Source organism: Salmo trutta, chromosome 23, assembly GCF_901001165.1.
Source record: "Salmo trutta chromosome 23, fSalTru1.1, whole genome shotgun sequence".
In the NCBI taxonomy this organism is placed as follows: domain Eukaryota; kingdom Metazoa; phylum Chordata; class Actinopteri; order Salmoniformes; family Salmonidae; genus Salmo; species Salmo trutta.
In genome coordinates this window covers 41,446,701-41,462,405 of record NC_042979.1, presented here as the reverse complement: position 1 = coordinate 41,462,405, position 15,705 = coordinate 41,446,701, and the positions used below count along the sequence as shown (strand labels likewise).

General features: G+C 41.6%; 1 protein-coding gene across 7 annotated transcripts in view; it reads right to left on the bottom strand.

Annotated features, from left to right (window-relative positions):
• wrn (WRN RecQ like helicase) overlaps positions 1-15,705 on the bottom strand; it is a 43,168-nt gene that overhangs the window by 15,514 nt on the left and 11,949 nt on the right. For all 7 annotated transcript variants that reach the window (XM_029710343.1, XM_029710342.1, XM_029710340.1 and 4 more), the window contains exons 9-25: positions 15,193-15,574; positions 13,485-13,553; positions 12,165-12,282; positions 11,428-11,503; positions 11,270-11,337; positions 10,050-10,158; positions 9,317-9,385; positions 8,408-8,490; positions 8,017-8,123; positions 7,146-7,333; positions 6,597-6,771; positions 6,154-6,335; positions 5,832-5,933; positions 5,615-5,707; positions 4,958-5,102; positions 4,633-4,803; positions 2,667-2,761 (exon numbers count right to left, since the gene is read on the bottom strand). In XM_029710343.1, coding sequence (XP_029566203.1) covers positions 2,667-2,761; positions 4,633-4,803; positions 4,958-5,102; positions 5,615-5,707; positions 5,832-5,933; positions 6,154-6,335; positions 6,597-6,771; positions 7,146-7,333; positions 8,017-8,123; positions 8,408-8,490; positions 9,317-9,385; positions 10,050-10,158; positions 11,270-11,337; positions 11,428-11,503; positions 12,165-12,282; positions 13,485-13,553; positions 15,193-15,574 — 2,232 coding nt within the window. The remainder of the gene's footprint in view (positions 1-2,666; positions 2,762-4,632; positions 4,804-4,957; positions 5,103-5,614; positions 5,708-5,831; positions 5,934-6,153; positions 6,336-6,596; positions 6,772-7,145; positions 7,334-8,016; positions 8,124-8,407; positions 8,491-9,316; positions 9,386-10,049; positions 10,159-11,269; positions 11,338-11,427; positions 11,504-12,164; positions 12,283-13,484; positions 13,554-15,192; positions 15,575-15,705) is intronic.

The window sequence follows — 15,705 nt, the reverse complement described above, 5'->3', positions numbered from 1 at the left end:
GTCATTTAAGTCCGGTCCAAATATGCCATGTGGGTCATTTTTACATAGCAGGAGAGTAATTCCAACCGAAAAAAAAGAAACTGTTTGCGATTAAATCCAAGGTCCTCTGAATATAGTCTTCTGCGAATCGACAGCCATGTGTATTGAGAGAAATGTCTGCGTGTCGCTCATGGATTGAGCAAGAAAACAATAGCTAAGTAAAATAAATATATGCTTAAAACAAAGTGCTGTGCAAAACCTACAGTGCCGTGAAAAAGTATTTGCCCCCTTTCTAATGCCCTAGTTTTGCACATTTGTGATACTGAACGTTATCAGATCTTCAACCAAAACCTGATATTAGATAAAGGGAACATGGGTGAACAAATAACAACAATTATACTTAATTTATTTCATAAAATAAAAAAAACAAACAATGCCCCTGTGTGAAAAAATAACTGCCTCCCTTACACTCAATAACTGGTTGTGCCACCTTTAGCTGCAATGACTGCAACCAAATACTTCCTGTAGTTGTTGATCACTCTCTCACATTGCTGTGGAGGAATTTTGGCCCACTAACAATGACTTTTTCACAGGGGAATTGGGTGTTGCATAACTTATATGAATAAATGTGTAAACTCAGGTTCTTTATCTAATACTAGGTTTTGGTTGAAGATCTCATAACATTCACTATAAAAAATAGAAAAAAATCAGAACGGGGGCAAATACTTTTTCATGGCATTGTATATATGAAGGGCCAACATGTATCAACTTTCACAGTGAATGCTTTTGTTTCTACGTTTTCTGCCAACTAATTGAACGTCGCCAAGTAAAAAAGTAAAACAAATATTTAATGCAACCCTTGCTGTTAATAAAACAGCATTACATCGAGCTAAACTTTTAGAAATGACAAGTTCACTTTCTAGGGGGGCATTTATGATGTCTTCTACTGTGGATCGCTACCAATATCCTAATGATTATGATACAACTTCCTCAATTAAAATATTATGGCGACCAGTGGCGTGTATTCGTGTATGACAAGGGAAGCCAAGCTTCCCAAAAACAATTGGAGGAAAAAAAAAAAAAAAAAAAAAAAAAGACTACTAGAATTGTCCTTCAATTTGCAAGTGGCTGAATGCATCTCACCAGAGAAAGCAAAACAGCGCCTCTATGTGTAGGCCATGTATCTGATTCTGTCTGGTCAAAAAGAGTATGACAATGTTGGCGCCCATAGCATTGAGTTTAATAGCAAGGGAATTCAGCAAGAATTTGGCTCCCCTTGATAAAATAAAAAGAATAGCCAATCAGCGTTTAGCTAAACTGAGTGACTACCGCGATGAAAAAGTATTAAGAGAAACCAGTTTGGATTTGGCTATAGACCAATCACATTACATCAAAACGTAATTGAAAGAAGAAAAAACATTGTCCTCCGGTGGCTAGCTAGCTAAAATAGTCTCTTTCCTAAATTAGCCATAGATTCTGATCCAACCATCACACCCTGCATATGTAGCTAGATATAGTAGGCTAATGTTAACTAGCTGGCTCATCGTTGCACATGAAAGTAAGTTAGACCTAGGACAACAACTAAAATAATGTAAACTACTATATGTTAGAGTCATAGATCGTTTTGGCAACGTGAAAGAGAGGATGGTGGTATTGGCGTTCCTCTACGAGTATGGGGAAGGGATCAAGCTATACGCTTTGTGGACTTCAGACAGATGTTGCTCTCTGGTCTTGTGATGAAACAAATGTATGTGTGGTTGAATTTATTCTGCCTGTTGTCTTGGCTTTATATAATCACAGTGGCGTATGAACTAACGGGTTATAGAGCAGAAACAACAATTATTCACAACACAGCTTGTAATATGGCTTTTTCCACCCTGGCTGGGCTTCACCATTGATTTTACCCACACACCGCTACTGATTGTGACACTATACCAAAAATGGTGTGGTCTGGTTTAGAAACTTTGGACCCAAGCTCAGGTTAGGTGTCGCCTGTTATTACCTGGACATGTTGAAATATCTTCATGCCTAGAATTAAAAAAAAATAAAACAAAAAACTTCCAGGCTTCAATTTATTGAGAAAAAAAACAATTATTACAGCGGGCAGTTTGGAAAAGACTAATCCCGTCCGAATCGTCCTCTGAAATAACGAACATTCTGGGGTAGGAATAATTACATACCCATCGTTCTCTAGTAATACTAGTCCCGTGCGAATAGGGCATAACATAATTATATAACCAAATTAACACTTTCCCAATGGCTCCTCTGGAAGCTAAGCCAGGCTAGAACAGGGTTATGTTCAAAATGCACACATTTTAAGAAAACTGTCTGAAACTGGGAAATACTATCTATTGTTTGTCCAATAAGGAATGCTCATTTTGGTTGTCTTGCAAAACGTTTCTCGACGGTGTGCCCTAATGAACACGACCCGGATGAGCCTCTCGAAGCCATCCTGATTGAAAGGCACTTGCCCGCGCTCTCCCCCTCGCCCGCGCTCTCGCTCTCCCCCTAGCGCCCGCGCTCTCCCCCTAACGACTGCGCTCTCCCCCTCGCGCCCGCGCTCTCCCCCTAGCGCCTGCGCTCTCCCCCTAGCGCCTGCGCTCTCCCCCTAGCGCCTGCGCTCTCCCCCTAACGAGTGTGCACACTAAGGAGCAGTAGAATATGGTAGTGTACTACGTAGTGTATACCTTAGTGCAGACCAGGTGTTGAGGTCAGGGTCACTCGACTGGAGCAGGAGGGTTCTCTGTTTCTCATCCAGGGCTCGACTCAGCCACCACCTCCCCTTTGAATAAGAATGATATATTGAAATGGAATTGAACCCATCCCTGTATAAGACACATAATATAGAAAGCTGTAGTAAGTGGTCGCCCCTAGTGGTCGCCTCAGGAACAGCCAACATGCTCACTACACCCAATTTCTCCAGGCAGTATGCTTAGAAATACGTTTCAGCCATAAACACATTGACAATTGTGGATTTAAAGACAAAACAAACTGTCAAAGACATAACATTTACACTACCACCAGGTATCCAAAATAACTGATTCCAGTCTGAGAAACGGTCCTGAGACAGTAGTATAGAATATACTGTTGTGTTATGCTGTAGTATTCAGACCCCTTGACTTTTTCACGTTATTCTAAAATGTATTAAATGTGGTCCCCCCCCCCCCCCCCCCAATCTACACACAATACCCCATAATGCCAAAGCAAAAACTGAAATATCACGTTTACATAAGTATTCAGACCCTTTACTCAGTACTTTGTTGAAGCATCTTTGGCAGCAAGTCTTCTTGGGTATGACGCTACAAGCTTGGCACACCTGTATTTGGGGAGTTTCTCTTATTCTTCTCTGTAGATCCTCTCAAGCTCTGTCAGGTTGGATGGGGAGTGTCACTACCCAGCTATTTTCAGGTCTCTCCAGAGATGTTCGATCGGATTCAAGTCCGGGCTCTGGCAGGGCCACTCAAGAACATTCAGAGACTTGTCCCGAAGCCACTCCTGCGTTGTCTTGGCTGTGTGCTCAGGGTCGTTGTCCTGTTGGAAGGTGAACCATGGCCCCAGTCTGAGGTCCTGAGCAGGTTTTCATCAAAGATCTCTGTACTTTGCTCCGTTCATCTTTCCCTCGATCCTGACTAGTCTCCCAGTCCCTGCCGTTGAAAAACATCCCCACAGTATGATGCTGCCACCACCATGCTTCACCGTAGGGATGGTGCCAGGTTTCCTCGAGATGTGACGCTTGGTAGTCAGGCCAAAGAGTTCAATCTTGCTTTCCTTTGGTGCCTTTTAGCAAACTCCAAGCGGCCTGTCATGTGCCTTTTACTGAGGAGTGGCTTCCGTCTGGCCATTCTTCCATAAAGGCCTGATTGGTGGAGTGCTGCAGAGATGGTTGTCCTTCTGGAAGGTTCTCCCATCACAGAAGACCTCTAGAGCTCTGTCAGAGTGACCACTGAGTTGTTGGTCACCTCCCTGACCAAGGCCCTTCTCCCCCCCGATTGCTCAGTTTGTCCGGGGCTGCCACCTCTAGGAAGAGTCTTGGTGGTTCCAAACTTATTCTATTTAAAAATGGAGGCCACTGTGTTCTTTGGGACCTTCAATGCTGTAGACATTTTTTGGTACCCTTCCCCATACATGTGCCTCGATACAATCCTGTCTTGGAGCTCTACGGACAATTCCTTTGAACTCATGGCTTGGTTTTTTCTCTGACATTCACTGTCAACTGTGGGACCTTATATAGACTGGTATGTGTCTTTCCAAATCATGTCCAATCAATTGAATTTACCACAGGTGGACTCCAAGTTGTAAAAACATCTCAATGATGATCAATGGAAACAGGATGCACCTGAGCTAATTTCGAGTCTCATAGCAAAGTCACGTAAATAAGGTATGCGTGTTATTTTTAATCCATTTGCAAAAATGTCTAAAAACCTGTTTTCACTGTCATAATGGGGTATTGTGTGTAGATTGAGGGAAAAATGTGTTTTAATCCATTTTGGAATAAGGCTGTAATGTAACAAAATATGGAAAAAGGGGTCTGAATACTTTCCGAATGCACTGTATGTAGTGTTATGTTGTCGTCAGTGCTATGGGGAAGAGATTCAGCTCCGCAGCCCGAATCTTGTGATATATGTTGTGTTGTCGTGATATGTTATGTCGTACCTTGGGGGTGATTTTACAGAGGATACAGAACTTGCTAGCGCCGGTGGCATCCTTCAGGTATTCCTCATTCATCAGCTCCCGTGACAGGGCTTTCCAGCAGGGCTCAGAGACACTTTTCCCAGCTCCAAACAGAGGGTGGCACCGGTACTTCTCAGGAACCCTTTGAGAGTACTGGAAGAAGAAGAACAACAAGGTCATGTTCATTAGGCACCAAGTAGACTAACGGAAACAGGGTGGGACAACCTGGACACGATCATTTTCATTTTTCTGTTTTGTTCCAGTATGCCCTAATGAACATGACCCAGCCCAAAACTCTCAAACTCACTGATCCACGGAGGAACAGGATGGGGGCTGCGGAGCCAAATCTCTCCCCCATAGCACTGACGGCTCCCATCAGCTGGAATGCCAACACACCGTAGTCCTGACGCCCGCCGTCGACTGTATCATTTACACCGACTCTGTTAACCGCCCTGAAAACACACACATTCCCAATGGATGATCTAAAACAGGTCCTACAGGACAGTATATCTCCAGGAAGAGGGTTGCAGTGAAACCCTACAGGACAGCAGATCTCCAGGAAGAGGGTTGGAGTGAAACCCTACAGGACAGCAGATCTCCAGGAAGAGGGTTGGAGTGAAAACCTACAGGACAGCAGATCTCCAGGAAGAGGGTTGGAGTGAAAACCTACAGGACAGTAGATCTCCAGGAAGAGGGTTGGAGTGAAAACCTACAGGACAGCAGATCTCCAGGAAGAGGGTTGGAGTGAAAACCTACAGGACAGCAGATCTCCAGGAAGAGGGTTGGAGTGAAAACCTACAGGACAGTAGATCTCCAGGAAAAGGGTTGGGCAGCCCTGGTCTAAAAGAACCCAAAGATGGTGGAAACAGAACACAGTAAACAGTGCATGTTATGTGGAGCTAAAAGAACATGTGGATGTTATTTTACATAGAACAGAATAGAAAATTGCTGGCAAAACACCCACCCAGATCGGCAGTTATCACAGCACTGGTCAGTTCCCATGATGCCCGAGGTCACCTTTCGAAGCTGTTTGTCTTCAAAGTGGGAGAGGATCAGCCTAAAGAGAAATGAAATGTGAAGCAATACTTTGAATACAGGTAGCTATAGACACAATATACTGATATGTACCTAAAACATGTATCACTCATTACGGAACAAGACTGAGCAGGAACAAGACTTACTTCCTTCTGCACTTGGATGAGTTGAGATACAAGTCCATTTTGCCCATCATTTTGAGCTTGTAGCCCCGGTATTTGTTGTTTGCTACCTGGTTGATGAGAAACCTTTACAGAACAACAACAAAAGACTGAGTTCAGGTCTGGGTTTCACTAATCTGAACTCTGAAGGCTTCATGCCAAGACAGACAGTATTATTTATTATAACTGTCTTGTTTACCGTTTATGAACTAATATATATATATATATATATATATATATATATATATATATATTTTTTTTTTTTTTAAATTACATTCTCATAACATAATCACAAAAAAAGTGTGACCTGTTTAATTTTAGATCTGCTGGTGCCCACAGGACGTGGCAGGCACTTGGAAGTCCATCTCTCCCAGCACGTCCAATCTCCTGGTAGTAAGATTCCATCTCCTTAGGGGCTCCATAATGGATCACCTTCCTGATGTCAGCCTTATTTATCCCCATTCCAAAAGCAACTGTAGCCACAATACACTGAAAACAATTAACAAAACCATATAAGTATGCTTGCATACAGAGGTGGACAATGGTTTTTATGTGTTTTCATGCCTGTATAGAATTTGCAAAGTACCACAAACTGATTTATATTTGGAAAGAAGAGACTAATTCAACTAAATGTGGCATATATTTTGCTACTATCAATCTCTACACAGTATAGCAATAAATCTAACCCACCTGGATTTCATTTAAAATATTTGAAACTTGTTTTTGTTTGTTAAAGATTTAAAAGCACACCTGGATTTCGTCCCTCATGAAGCGATGCTGGGTCTCCCTCCTCTGTTTGATGCCCAGACCAGCGTGGTATACGCCACACGTGACACCCAGCGAGGTCAGAGTGGAGGTCACACGCTCAGCCTCTTTCCTCGAGGGGCAGTACACAATGGAGGACCCTTCAAACTCATAATCCCCCCTGAAATAGCCGACAGGAAATGAGACAAAAAAACAAACAAAAAAAGCCATTTTGATCTAATTGGTCGAAAAGTTGTGGGAGGATAAGAGTGCATTGTGCCGAGTATCATCTGCCGAATACATTTTTATATCCAGCATCTGCTCAAAGACATTGGATGTCATCTTTTCCTATACAAACAAAACATGGGTATTAATATCATTACTGTGATAAAAGCTGGCACCATATTCACCAATATTCCCAAAAGCATATATACAGTACATATACTGTATTAAAAACCAACATCATGTAGGTCTACTTAAATATATTATTAACCTTCATTCAGTATATGGACCTAAATATATTTTGACCTATAAGCAATTAATATATGGGCCTACCCGGTGGACTTCTTCAGGAAGCCATTCAGGTCCTGAAACACGCCCCCAGACTTGCGGTTGACGTCCAGGTAGAGGTTGGGACGGTCGAAGGAGGTGCAGGTGACGATGGGTCGCTCCAGGTTCAGACTCTTCACTATGTCCTCCCTGATGGATGGGCTTGCAGTGGCAGTCAGCGCCACGATGGGAACCTAAACACGGAACAGAGTCAGTGGGAACCTGGAACACAGTCAACGGGAACCTGAACACAGTCAACGGGAACCTGGAACACAGTCAACGGGAACCTGGAACACAGTCAACGGGAACCTGGAACACAGTCAACGGGAACCTGGAACACAGTCAACGGGAACCTGAACACAGTCAACGGGAACCTGGAACACAGTCAACGGGAACCTGGAACACAGTCAACGGGAACCTGGAACACAGTCAACGGGAACCTGGAACACAGTCAACGGGAACCTGGAACACAGTCAACGGGAACCTGAACACAGTCAACGGGAACCTGAACACAGTCAACGGGAACCTGAACACAGTCAACGGGAACCTGAACACAGACGTTCACAATCCTGGTAAAACTTTCACTTGACACCATCGTAAGTCCTGCACATAAGAGTACCATAAGAATGATGTCAGCGTTTGCCAACTGTCCATGATACATAGAATTATGTAGCTGACCGTGTTATGCAACATCTGTTATGTCCTCATTATGACATGACTACATAAGAATTATGACGGAGGATTGCCTCTAATTGATAATATATTGTTTAAGATGATGGCTGCCTGTGATAGAATTAAACTTTATTGTCCATTCAGGATGGACATTTTTCTTTAGCATCACCAAACGATGTATGCAATGAGAGACTAATGTTCTTACGTTAGGTAGACTTCTCTTCAGGTTCCCCAGACTCCTGTATGCACCTCTGAAGTCATGTCCCCACTCAGAGATACAATGAGCCTCATCCACCGCTATCAAAGAGATTCCTGAAGGACAGGCACAGCAGAACGCAGAATAGTTATTTTTCCCCAAAACATAAAGAACATCTTTAGAGTTAAATTATTGTTCGTCCATTGCCTACCAATGAACTTAATCTTTGTTCTAAAGATCATGTTTTGGGGAAACACCTCCATCAGTTCCTACACCAGCTATATTCTCACTGCTAAATGTATAAAAAGACAAGGCTTGAGAAAATTGAATATATCTGTAGAAATGTATAAGGAGATATATTTAAAAGAAAGTCATGAATTGGGACCTAGAGCTCACTCACCTATACTTCTATCGAGCTGTTCGAGTAGAGACACATTGCCTGAGCAGTATTCTGGGGTCATGTATACAACTCTGTATTGCCCCCTAAAGACAGAATAGGGCCATGTTATTTTCTGCCTAGTTGGTACATAAGCAGGCTTTACTTATAGCAGGGGTGCAAAACTCAGGCTTTCCAGTTCCACAGTCCTGCTAGTTGTTGTTTGGTCTTAAAGTACTATGCAGAAATAGCTCTGCCATTTCCTGGTTGTTAAAATAGTTCTCCTAATTTCAGTTTGTGACTAAATAAGATTGTCTATAGTATCATTGTACCATCCAAACCACTAAAATATATTTAATAACCAAACATATGGTCGTTTCAGATGGTGTACAAAAGGACGCAAAAACAAAACTTAAGAACTGGAAGCATAGAAATAGCGCACATAGAACATATCTACCTCTTAGATTTGCTTTCAAGTAATGATAGATCTATAACTTTCAAATTCACATAGAAATGTGTCACCCAAGAAGTAACTTATTGCCACTTTAATTGATCAATTTACAGTCCATACAGCTGGTAAACTCAGTACACTGTGCGCCTGAGAGCTGACTTATGACATTGGAAACCTGGTCCCAGATCTGTTTGCTCTGGCCAACTTCATTGCTCATTGTCACTGGCATGACAAGGAGTTGACGTGATAGCACAAACAGACTGGCACTCAGGCTACAATGCCCCTTGACTGTAAAAAGTGTAAATGAGTATATTATACACATTGTGACAGAACAGAGGAGAGGGTGCATGTAAACATCCCTTGAGGGACATAGTTCTGACAGAAAATGTAGTGCTAAAAACAAAATACTTTTATGCAGTTGTAATATTTTAGCAGTTGGCAAATATTTTGTAAAATATATATATTTTTTAAAAGGGGCTTACTGTTTCAAGCCGGCTAAAACATTTTTGGTCTGAGCAGATCCGAGGAAACAAGCTGGAATGTTGGACATTCTGGAAAATAAAGAGAAAACGCTACGTTGTTGCAGGGGAACGTCACCATGATCTCACCTGGACAGCGTTCAGGTTGTGGAACGTTGCAGATAGAAATATCATGAATAGAGCCGACATGGTTCCTTATTCTACATGTTAGAGGGGTGTTTGTTCTACATGCTGTTTTTCTATCTGCACTTAGCACAACGTTATGTCCTGCTGAACGCACCCCTGGCTGACTAGGTGTCACCTATAACCCAAAACGACATATTGTTTCACTCAGAAGAATACCAACATTGATGAGCTCTAATGGTTACCAGATACTTCTATTCCAGCAAAACATTTACATTTTAGTCATTTAGCAGACGCCCTTATCCAGAGCGACTTACAGTAGTGAATGCATACATTTCATTTCATTTTATACATTATTTTTCTGTGCTGGCCCCCCGTGGGAATCGAAACCACAACCCTGTTGTTGCAAACACCATGCTCTACCCACAGGGAAGGCTGTACATATTGACATGTACATATTTTTCAATATATATATGGGGAAAAACAAGCAATCGAACTCATGCGATTGTTTCTATCAATGGCGTATGACAATCAAATATGTTAAGAGTAGAAAATGACATTGGTAGGTATGGTATTTTTAAAAGGTTACTGGTGCTAAAATGTTGCTACTCACTCAAGCTGGAGCACTTGGTCCTCCATGAGAGCGATGAGGGGACAGATAACAATGCTGACGCCAACACAGTACACTGGGGGGAACTGGAAACACAGGCTTTTCCCATAGCCTTCAGAGAGACATGGACAAACACTTAGTTTAGCTAGTGTCATCCTCATTGATTTTACATCACGTTGCATATCTCACCTACTAACTCAAGATGTTCCATTAGAAAAAATAGTTTGTTGAATAAGTGACAGCATATTTTCCTTAACTATACTGTGACCACCCTCCCACTCTGTCTACTGAATTTCTCTCTTTGCTCTTGTTTTCCTTAATATGATGTCGGTGGGCGGAGCTGGGAGGGTCGTCAGCGAAATGGGACACACCTGGGCTTGGGTGTGTCCGAGGAAAAATACACCTCCCCCCCGATTCATTGAGGAGACTGTCTCCATGCAAACAATGTATTTTTGTGGTTTGTTTATTTTGGCATGGCTCCATATTATTACCATCTTTGAACACAACCACTCACTTACATACATACACCACTGTTAACTAAAGTAAACTATTTTAATTAAGAAATATATTTTTGTAATTACTTGATCTCTGCGTTGTCTCCCTTTTTGTTACGAGCCGGTTCGTGACTATACTCATTCAGCCCGTTTCTGTCACATAGTAATTAAAGGATGTTGTCATCTGTAACTATAATATAAAAAGGCACTCGCACATCTGAGCTATAATTTTTGCAGGTGCATAGTAACAGTTGAATAAAATGATTAAAACTAAGAAACCCACACACTGTTCTTTATTAAGCTTTACGTAATCGACCACACGACCTTCCTCAGAGCTTTTGTGAGGTTTTTTTTGTGAATCTGTAACTACAAATGTATTTGTAGTTACAGATTCAGCAGAACTAACTTATGCTACTTGTCACACAGGTCTGATTAAATCATGTGCATTGAGGAATGTGAAATAGAGACTTCAGTCATAAAGAAACTATCCACTAGGTGGCAGTGCAATAGCAGTAGTATAAATACATCAGATTTGAACAAAAGGATGAAAGCCCAAATTTTTATTTTATTTTTTTATTTTTATCTACCTCTTCGGGGAATATTCATTTACGAACTACACTTTATTATCGGAACTATACGATGCCATCCATATGGATGCTGATATTACCGTGATGACTTAGTCAATCATAATTAACTCAACACGATGGCGAGTGGGGGGGTGGAACTTACCTGTTGCCATGACAACAAGGTTATCTCGCCTCTCCTTCAGAACAGAGTGAATTACTTTCCATTGTACTCTGAAACAGAGGGGATTTCTCTTTCATGTACAAATGACAGAAAGGACAAATTATAATATGAACATATGGGGGGGAGGGGGGGTGACTTACGGCTTGAAGCGACTATGTCCAAAATACATCTTTAGACATTTGATTTGTTCAGGGAGTGGCTCTGGAAGAGATGGATCTGGATGTGGAGAGCGGGAAAGAGGCCTCAATAGACTGACACAGAACAATCTGCCTGAGTACATTTGACACTGGAGGTTAACATCTGCCCGAGTACACAAGGCTGGAGATGAATCCTAAACTGCTATTCTAAAACCCTGCTGTTGGCAACGAGCCCAACTCCTAGAGGGAATTGGATTAATAAGTCGTTTGTGGTATAGAGCCAATATGCCACGGCTAAGGGCTGTGTCCAGGCACTCCGCCTTGCGTCGTACGTAAGAACAGTCCTTAGCCGTGGTATATTGGCCATATACCACACCCGGTTCTGCCTTATTGCTTAAATCTATCTCGACGTGATTTTGAATAGGTTTCTGTGTTGGTATTGATTTTTAACAGAGTAGGGCATGATTTGATTATAATGCTGGCTATATAGGTCATGGGATTCGTGTAAAGGCTCACCACTATTACCACTGCCTACAGCGGAAAATTATAGCTATTATTAGCTCATTTTATTAAAATGTAGCGTCACTCTACTTCAATCAACACACAGTAGACTGAGAGCGTCCTCCTTTTACACTCACAATAGATTCTAATATGGCTGCCTATTTGTCAGTCAGTCCATTAGAATTTCTCCACAACAATCTTTGAAACCTAAAAAAGCTAAGAAATAGCTCCATCAGTACCAAATTCTTCTTCTTCCTCCAGCTCCTCTATGTCATCCTCCTCATTGCCAAGGCCAGAGGGCATTTCCTCAGGTTGGGGTTGCTTCTGTTGAGTCAACCTCTCCACTTCCTCCACACACTGAGGTGAGAAACATCATCATCACACATCATCAACCACATCATCACACAAGGCACTGGTTCTTAACCAATAGCAGACCTGGGGCAAATGCTTATGTCAAATATACTTTTGTACACTTGAAAGTATAATACGTAGTTGATTTAGTTTGGAGCTTGTACTTTTGGGACTAATCCATTGTCAGGTCGTTATTGTAAAATAAAATATGTTCAATAACTTACCTAGTTTAATAAAAGCAGAACATAAATACATCCATTGGTTCAATTGTACAAGGCAAACAAAAAAACCTACCGTAATTTCCGGACTATAAGCCGCAACTTTTTTCCCAGGCTTTGAACCTCGCGGCTTAAACAATGACGCGGCTAATATATGGATTTTTCCCACTTTCAATTTTTTTTCTAAAAAAAAACACATTCTGTGACGTGCTCAGTTTTTTGCCGGCATTAAGCTTTCATTAGACCAATGAAATTGCCGAACGGGTTAAGGTCAAACAACTTTTTTGTTTACTGTTTAGATTAAATCGAGCGCTCTCAAACTTTCCATCATTCTGATTACGGTAGTCCTTTTGTCACCCTCATCATGGCAAAGACACAGAGAAATGCATATGATGCAGCTTTCAAGTTGAAGGCGATTGATCTGGCTGTTGGAAAAGGAAATAGAGCTGCTGCACGGGAGCTTGGTCTTAATGAGTCGATGATAAGATGTTGGAAACCGCAGCGTGAGGAATTGACTCAGTGCAAAAAGACAACTAAAGCTTATTGCAAATTTTTTATTTTTTGTTACAAGCCGTGTTTCGTTAAAGACTATTTATTTTTGTTACAAGCCGTGTTTCGTTAAAGCCTGTGTAAAGTTCATTTGTTTCAATGTAGCAGTAGGCACCTGCGGCTTATAGACATGTGCGGCTTATTTATGTTCAAAATAATATTTTTTTTTTAATTCAGTGGGTGCGGCTTATATAGGTGCGCTCAATAGTCCGGAAGTTACGGTAGCTAACAAACTCACGGTTTTGACATATTTGACCCAGGCCTGCTATAAGAAGGTTAATGAGAGAAATCCACACCTCAGACGTGCTTGAATGTGTCAAACTGGCTTATTGAGAATGGGCATCCTGACTGATGAGAGGTTTGGATAACATCTGTAAGGATAATGTATCGTAAGGGGGGGGGGGGGAAATCCATCGTTCTCTCTGACATCCAGACTATTACCTGTAGCATCTCGCTCTCTAGCTCCACTTCGTACAAAAGGTGTGCAGAGTCATCCAGTGCATTTTTCTCCTTCAATAGAAAAGACAAAAGAGCAAAGCATTAAGAACCTAATAGTGTGGGTGAAGTTGATTGGTGAAGATAATGAATGATGTCTACTGTAGCTCAATTGTTAGAGCATGGTGCTTGCAACTAGTGCCGGGACGATACCAGTATCGCGATACTTGTTAGTATCGTGGCAAGGAAAGAAAACATGAAGTGGATTTAACTTCTTTAGGAAAACATCCCTAATGTTGGAAACAAACATCATATTGTCATCCAGTCCAATTTATTTTCCAAGCTATAGCACACAATATTTTACATACAGCAGGTTTTTAAAAGACCAAAAAGAGTTTGGTCTGCTTGTTTTTATTTTTGCTATGGAAAAAATATTGTGATACTTGTATCGTCACAGCCCTACTTACAACGGCAGGATAGTGGGTTTGATTCCCGGCACCACCCGTACGTAAAATGTATGCAAGCATGACTAAGTCGCTTTGGATAAAAGCACCTGCTAAATATATTATTATATGTGACTGCCCGGCTCGATTCAGTCTTATGAAGCAACATTTGAAATTGTGTTTTTTTTACATTGGAAAAAAGTAGAGACTCCGAGCTAGAAAATCGTATATCATACGCTACAGTTGAAGAACAATGGGAAAGTAATTCTACTTTGAAAGTTGATAAACTTGTAACCTCACTTTTGAGAAAATGGGCCTTGAATGTTTTGGTACATCTACTGGAGAGCTCTTCTTCATCTACACTAGCATTTCCCAAACTCGGTCCTCTGGAAGGGTGCACGTTTTGGTTTTTGCCCTAACACTACACAGCTGATTCAAAATAATCAAAGCTTGATGATTAGTTTATTTTGCTAGGTCAAAAAGTAAAACGTGCACCACTTGGGGTCCAGAGGACTGAGTTTGGGAAACCCTGGTCTACACTCATTCAGCATAGTTCACACACTTAAACCAATCTCTTTAAGGACTCACATGTGAGGGCATGTACCAAACAACCAAAGATTAAGACTAAAGGCTGGTTTATGCTAAGGGTATATTCGTAAATTCAATCTGGAGTGCAAGAGTGCACCCAGGGCACTCGTAAACTCAGAGAGTTAGTAGCTACTTCAAGACACATGAGAGAACAGCTCACTCTGACCATTTTACTCACCCTACCAGAGCTGGTTAGGCTGTTTTTATGTTATCCATAGTGTTGGTGACTGCAACTGTGCTGCTGGCAACAATTTAATTACGTTTTCTTCCCTGACGTTTACTGACACCGGCCATATTATGATATGCAGACTTAAGACATTCTATTGAAACTAGTGACACAAATACTACCAGTTGTTCAAACTTCCATCCCTACTGAATAAGGGCTAAATATATGTGTTGTTCTTGCCCACATCAGTTGGACAATAAACGGCTGCTTTTACGACATTTGCATGAAGGTGGCATAATGCAAAATGAACAGAGGTCAACAAAGGACTCTCTATCCTTAGCTTGTTTCCTAAACAATGACATCTAATGTAGAATCCTCCACATAAATACAAATGGATATAACCTGGTTCCAGATCTGTTAGTCCCGTCTTACTGGTTATTGGCGTGACGATGACTATAGAAATTGGCATTACAGCACAAACAGGTCTGGGATCAGGCTAAATAGATTTGCTCTTCACCTGGAACTCCAAAGTGGACTGCTCCTCCAGATCCTCCTTCTTAGCTTGCCTCTCCAGCATTTGAAGCTCATACTCTGAGATATCCAGGGACATGATGCACTCTCCTTGATAGTCTATGGGTTTGCTGGCCTCTTCCATGGGTTCAGGAACCTTAAAGAGATCTATGTTAGAGTGATTGAGGTCCTCATCTTCTCCGGGTGAGCCCTGATCCATCTGTGTTCCATTGGTTGTGTCTGTTCCGTCAGGACTGAGGGTCTTGTTCTCTGGGAGGTCGTGAGACAAAAGTTCTGGATCTATGGTAGAAGCTGAGGTGTTGTTCTTTGACAGCAAATCTCTCAGAGCAGTGAGACTAACATACAGGTCCTCCACTAGCATCGCAACGCTACAATGACAAAAGAAAATAAATAAATAAATACATTTCAGACTGGTTACATTTCTGACCTTGTCTGTACTGTACTTATGAATCAAACAAATGAGTGAACAACAATCTTGATGTTGGAATAGTAATGTCTG